Here is a 7,395-nt window from a genome sequence, read left to right on the forward strand (position 1 = left end):
TTATCAATCGATTTAATTGCCTGATTAGTTTATATTATTATCACCACTAACACTACTAAGCACTATTTGTTGTCTTTTATTATTATTAAAATAATTATTTTGAACTAGGTAGCTTATCCTATAATATGCACTTTGTTGTCCGTTAAAAATCCAAACTCTATGCCTCTATATTATATGATTCACACATAGTGTTCAATTCGTTATTTAATATTCGTGTAATAGTGTTCAAAACTTAAACATTTTCAACGATAATTTTGAATTTTAAAATACTTGTGCAAGCACCACTTTAAAGTGCTAATTTTTGAAAATTTCTCTCTTAGTGCACACTTACATGGTGTTACGAAGGTACCGTGAAAATTGCAAGTCTCAAGCTATCATTGTATAGGCTCTGACTGATAACAGTGAGTCAGTCAGGACTAGAGATGTAAGCTTGAAAATTTTCAATTGAAATTTTTTTTCATTGAAAATTCCTGAAAGTTTTCAACTTTCTTTGAAAACTTGTAAATTTTGAAAATTTGTTTTTTTTGTACTTTTCTTAAATTAATTAATTTTTAAGTTTAAATATATTTAAATACTTTATAAAATTACTTTTTCATTTTTATTTACATTGTAACAAGTATAACGTCAGAGTCAAACAAAACAATTATAATAAAAAAAAATATATAATTTGGGTAAAAAGTGACTCAAACAATAAATTACCTCTGTTAAAAATTGAAAAATCAATAATTGTAACGATTATACACTCTAAATTTATACTGAAGTAAAAATACAAAATGTTTAATAAAAGATAAAAATGAACATGTATTACCGAGTTAAATATTATATATTGATATAGGTATATCATATTATATATATTTAATGATTTGTATTTTGAATTTACTATATTATGTTCATTAGAATAATACCATAATTATATTAAAATGGGTAAATGGTAATAAAAGTACATATTTAAAAATATAATTATGAAGGTTAAATATACTACAACTATATAATATCAAAAGATTTATTTGATAAGAAATTAATATGATAAATTATAAAATTTTCAATGAAAATTTACATCACTAATCAGGACACGTTCGATTATATTATATTATAATTTATAGCCATCCCGATCGGTGTTGCCCGTGAGAGTGTGAGACACGCTTGTGATTATGCGATCAGTATAATATTTTCAGGTAGGCAATCTACCTGAGGTGGTTTGCAGACCCTGTGAGGTGCGTACTTAATTATGAATGTCTTATTAACTTGTTGTCTATGATATGCATGTATAGGTTGCAGGGACAACGGTTGAAAAGTTAGAGTTAGAAATACCATTTTTACTAAGTTATATGGTTTTGGCCAAATATTATATACAGTATACATAATGTGTGTATAGTTGTATATTATACACATCTAGAACTAAAATTATTTTCAATCATAACCAATAGCAACCTTACAACAAACAAAAGCATGACTAGTGCCCGTACTTTTCCGGAGCAGTAACCGTACGCCAGCGATCGCGAACCTAACCTGACGATTTCCACTACGGCGTCGATCCTTGCATTCTCCATCATACATGCTAAAATGTTCAAACTCTATGATTTTTTTGGGCTATTAATACCCATGATATTTTTTTCAAATTTTGTAAGCTATTTTATAGTTAGGAATGTATAAAGGTTTTTCTATTCATAGCTAACATTAGAAATTTTAATAGAAGGTTCCCAACAAGTTATTCTACCTCTATCAAAAAGAAAGAGTTCACTGCAAAGTCACACTATTTATAGCCATGAGATATTTCAGATTTTTATAAACTATTTTTTGAACTACTAAATTTGATTATTTATACAACTAGACACATCGCCTTCGTCCAAAATCGTTTTTCGTATACAACGGTTTATCATTGAATTCAAATATAACAAATCCATCGCGCAATGACATGCTTGACAACTACTGTACAGCAGAGCGGTACCCACTTGTCCACCTTTTTATTGATTGATTTATTATAAATTGTTTTTACGTCCAAACATTTACATTGATTTGTTCCTAACCGACACGTCGATATTGCACACTATATTATGACTATATGTCAAAATATTTGCTTTAATAAAGAACATAATGTATACGGTAATTAAAAAAAGATTTCATATCACATAATAGCACTGACTTAATAAAGTAGGTATGTTGGATATGTGACACAATGTAAATACAAGTAAATACATTTTATGATATTCTAAAAACAACCATAAGTACATTTATTAATGCTATGTTTAATTATTATAAATAGTTTTTGTGTATTTTGTGTAAAAAATTCTTCGATTTCTAATAGCGTTTTATTTTCAGTTTCTAATAAATAAAAATATAAGTAGAGTGATCCAAAAATGCCCAAACAACCAAAGAGAACCATAGTGTATTCCAAGGTCAATAGAATCTCTATTTCTATGTATGATTTTGTTAATATGAATATTAATAAATAACACAATCCTGCAGATGAGCCAGTCGCGATACCTCGGGCTCTAAAAATTATTAAAATAATTATAAATAAATTATTAAAAGGATGGAATATACCTGATTCATAATTTATGTCAATTATAAAAATAAACAATATTACCTAAAATTAGGTACTTAAATAGATATTAATTTTGGCGAGTATAAAATTGTACTTACTATCTCTAAGTATTATAATCATCCCTAAAAATGTATAATATTATACTCTACTTTTGGTAAATGTTAGTACTATACTGCTATTACCTAATAATAGTTTATAATTAATGGGTAGTTAACACAGCTATGTTAAAATATTTTAATAATATATGTATATATAATATTATACCGGCTTTATAATTCTCTAATGCTCGAATAATCATGAAATTACATGACTAGCCAAGTAGACCATTCCCCCTATTTGTTTATTTTACGAATACATAATGTATATTATGGTATATCGTTGTTTAGTGTCCACGAGGAGGTAGCGAAGAACGAATAGAAAATATCGAATATTCGTACAAGTACCTACTCTGTTCCTTCTAAGCGTTCGAGGTTCGAGTAGTATTTGAGTCAAACCTTTGAGTCTATAATCTACAAAAGTAAAAACATACGGACAGTAATACATTTTTTATCTAGAAACAAAAATTATTTGATGGATATCACAATTTTAAGTCTTAACATATATGTTTATCTACACCATTTAGAAACCACTGAAAATTCTTAAAAAAAAAAAAGAAAAATAATTGTATAGAAATTGTTTACCCTATAAAGTTTAATACTATATACACTGTAAAGAAATATTATAAATTATATGTAGTGGGAGAATGAAAATCCCCTACATTCTCCCCGCCATAAATACATCACCGACTCTGAGTGTAACTTGTTTGTTTTATTCAAACATATTCGTCAACTGACTTATTGTTATATTCCTAAGAATAGTAAATTTGTGTAAGATGATGTATAATGTGTATGAGCTTTACTTGTTAGGAAAAACTTCACTAAGTATATTCATGGCAAAATAATGACTGAAGCTCCAAAAAAGTTAATGCCACATAATATTGTTATAGGAATCCAAGTAGTTGAGTTTACATAGTTATTCTTCGGGGCTACGATGTATACGCCGAATAAACACATCAACAAAGTGTTGATAAAAAATGTCAAATTAGTCAAAAACCTTTTCCCCAGATAATGGACGGTCAATACTACTACCAAGGATCCAATAGTTTGTAGTACAGCAAAAACTACCTGGAAATATTTTAATAAAAAAATTTATTATTTTACCTATAAAAGTGTATATATTTCCGTAGTACCTATATTTACCAAGAGCAAACTTTGATTATACGATATACCAACTTCTGTCATGATTTTACTGGTATACGGTCTCCAAGGTACACTGCGTACATCCGTGTGCGCTAAACTTCGCGAGCTTATCATTATAAAATTAAATTATTTAAAATTACAATTCTTTAAATTATCAGGCACATAACCTATCGTATATTATGTGTGTGTTTAGAAGCCGGCTAGTATAGTGTACCGACAAACCGTGAGTGTTAAAATATTATTTATGTAAGCTTGTGGTTCCAACAGGCAATTGATTATTGTATTATGTATATATTATTTAATTGTTGAGCCAGGAGGAGTCTATATTATATTTTTTGTGTCTCTGTGAATTTTATATAGGTCATTTTATTAATATAATACAGAAACATACAGTTGTCAACATCAAATTGTTTTATATCATTTATAGTTGAATACACACCCTTACACATAACTACAATTACATACCTATTGTATACACACAAACACTGTCTACCATACTTGAATACTTCATAGACAAATAAATGATTTTATTTATGCATATTATGTCATTGCCCACCACGCACTAGCAAATCACTAATCATTTTCCCACCTTTTTTTATAGCTGTATTCAGTTGATTAAATATTTAAGTTTGAAATTAAAAAAAAAAAATGTGTTAAATGTCCGCTGTTGTCTATGCAGTATTCACTTAAAAAATATATTTTTAATTTTCAAAATATTGAACACCTATATTAACATAACATTTATAATCAATATTATCTATGATTTGTTATTAACCAATCAATATTATATAATTAAGAATGTATGCTGCCGCTAGTTTTATGATTAATGGTTTGTAATATTTAACCGTAAACGTGACACTTATTTACTGAAAACCATGGGTGAAGAAGTGACTAGGACTCTGTACTTAAAATGTATACATAATATAGTATTCGTGTATTCAGTGGCGTAGCCAGGAATTTTGTATGGGGGGGGGGGGGGGTGGGCTAAGACCTAAGTAGGTATACAAATACAATTTGTCTTTTATTTACACTTTTTATTTTTTTATTAATCTTGATAAAGTTGTCTAAGGACAACGCAGTAAATGTGGGGGGGGTAGCCCCTTAGCCCTCCCCCTGGCAATACCACTGTATGTATTACATAGGTACTATATCGGATGTCCATTGTCCACTGCCCAGTCTTACGTTAGATACCGCCGAGCGAGTTTCATGCAAATACCTGGTTGATGGCGATGCACTGCACTATAATACTTATCACTAATAGGTCACGGGTTTCACCGGATGTGGAAATATTCAAATAACTCACAATATTATAATAAATAAAAACTATTATATAATAAATATTAATTAATTAATTCCTAAAATATAAAAATTGGTCACAAAAATGGTAGTAACATTTTTTATATTTTTTTTCAATTAAGCATTTACAATTTGTATTTGATAAACACAGTAAGTAAACAAAACGGTTATAAAATACGCATATAGGTAAATAATAAATAAGAACATGAACACATTAGGAGGGAATAATTGAAAATAAAAATAATATTTTTCTATCGTAATTTAATAGGAAATTGATAATATAAAATATATTGATTCTTAATATGGGTATGATATTGGAGGCAATTCAAGTTAACCCAAATAGTAAAATTTATCGATTTGACTTCAACAACGGGAGGTATGATAGTCGACGGTACTCCTTTCGCCCAAATATGATAAAGTCGTTTCTCCTTTAATCTGTAATCATAATTACATCTTTATCGGCCACAGTCTCACGTTCAACATTTTGGGATGCACTGCCTCAAAATTATTTAAGTTACAATTATAATTAACTATAATGGTATACTAATACGAGTACCTAATGGCGTGTATGGATTGTAATGATCTTATCTGTTTATGTATATCTGTTATACTAATATTGTAGTCTTTATCAATATTTATTAAATTATACTAATCATATTATTATATTATAATAACTATATATTTTAAAGTACACAGACACAATAATTTTTTGGAGAGTAATAAAAGCCTTGTAGTGCTGTCTGAGTAGTACTAAGTATTTTTAATTGACCTCAGATTAATCATTCATTAAAAAATCACCTTTTTGTATGATTAATAATAATCCCAGCCATTCACATGAATCCTGTAGCTGGTTGCCACAGCCTCGATTTTCCTCTGAAGAGAGTCACACCCAAACCGATGTGCATCTCGAGGTGACTGATAACTCCAATTTAAAATTAGCATATATCTTAAAAATTACAAAAAAAAGTACACAAGAAAAAATTGTTCATACGAGCACCGCGTCCTAAGATTTGTTCTGCCAAAAAAATACTGTGCATATTTAAGTAAGAAAACTACAAGCTCAATAATTTATAAATATACAATTTGATCTTACTTTAGGTACATTTTTCTACATACATATATAGATTATTTTTTTTAATCTCAAATATATTATAATTATAACACAAAAACAATTAATTAATTACAAAACGCTATAATATGTAGATTTTATTTGAAATATTCTTCGATTTCTAATAGCGTTTTTTTTTCAGTTTCCGGCAAGTAAAAATATAAGTAGACCAATCCAAAAATCCCAATGCCACCAAATAGAAGCATAGTGTACTCCAAGGTTAAATTAATTTCAACTATCAAATATGATTTTGTTAGTATGAACATTAATAAATACGATAAAGCTGCACATGATCCAGCTGCAACTCCTCGGCTTCTGTAAAAATAATTGTTTTAAAAAAATGTAATAACTTTCACTGCTAAAATGAATTCCTAACTGTTAAATACATATTTTAATGTCGGTAATTATTGATAGAAAACATTGTGGTTATTAATTTATTAAACGAATATCATAGGCAACTTAATTTAAAACTTAAAATAAAACAATAATAACCAAAAACGAAATCAATTGGTGAAAATAACAATATACACTATAACGATTTTCACTTTAAAATTTTAAAACCAAAATCAAATTGAATCATTAAGCTTATCATTAGTGTTGTCATTTGTCCTACATTTTCATTTCCTATCTTTTCTAAAATAATATTATTATTAATTACCAATTGTTTTAAAATCGATTTACTCAAAAAGAGTATTCAGTTTATAATTTGAAAAATCGCGATTAGTTTATTAGTTCAATTAATTTATTAATACGAAAGCCGATTAAGGCACTACTTTCTTTATATTTTGCACATATAATATTTGAATTGTATTTACTTGTTGGGAAAGATTTCGCTAACTAACATCCAAGGTAAAGTGCTGATAGAAGTTCCGAACAAGGAAATTCCGCTTAGTATCATTGTGGGAATCCAAGGAGTTGATTCAGTGTAACCATTTTTCAATGCCATGATGTATAGACCAAATAAAATTAGCAAAATAGTATTTATCGAAACCGACATAACAGCCAAAAATCTTTTTCCCAGGTGTTTGACGGATAAAACTAATATTATGCATCCGATGTTTTGTAGAACAGCAAAAATAACCTTAAAACGAAAATATATAATATTAATCCAATTACTGAAACGAGTGTATAATAATCATTTGTCGTGTGACATAAAGTATTTTCATACAAACAACAAACTTCGATCTTCAGATAAACCAACTTCATTC

At 28.1% G+C, this 7,395-nt stretch overlaps 1 protein-coding gene across 1 annotated transcript; it reads right to left on the bottom strand.

The window, feature by feature from the left end:
* Positions 1 to 6,204: 6,204 nt before the first annotated feature.
* Positions 6,205 to 7,389, bottom strand: LOC115033771 (solute carrier family 2, facilitated glucose transporter member 6-like). The gene is made up of 3 exons (XM_029487648.1): positions 7,356 to 7,389; positions 7,003 to 7,268; positions 6,205 to 6,502 (listed from the first exon to the last, which is right to left on the bottom strand). Exons 2-3 carry the CDS (start codon positions 7,182 to 7,184, stop codon positions 6,286 to 6,288), a joined length of 399 nt encoding a protein of 132 aa, XP_029343508.1. The 5' UTR covers positions 7,185 to 7,268; positions 7,356 to 7,389; the 3' UTR covers positions 6,205 to 6,285.
* Between the last annotated feature and the right edge of the window lie 6 nt (positions 7,390 to 7,395).

This window comes from Acyrthosiphon pisum, chromosome A1, assembly GCF_005508785.2.
Source record: "Acyrthosiphon pisum isolate AL4f chromosome A1, pea_aphid_22Mar2018_4r6ur, whole genome shotgun sequence".
Taxonomy (NCBI): domain Eukaryota; kingdom Metazoa; phylum Arthropoda; class Insecta; order Hemiptera; family Aphididae; genus Acyrthosiphon; species Acyrthosiphon pisum.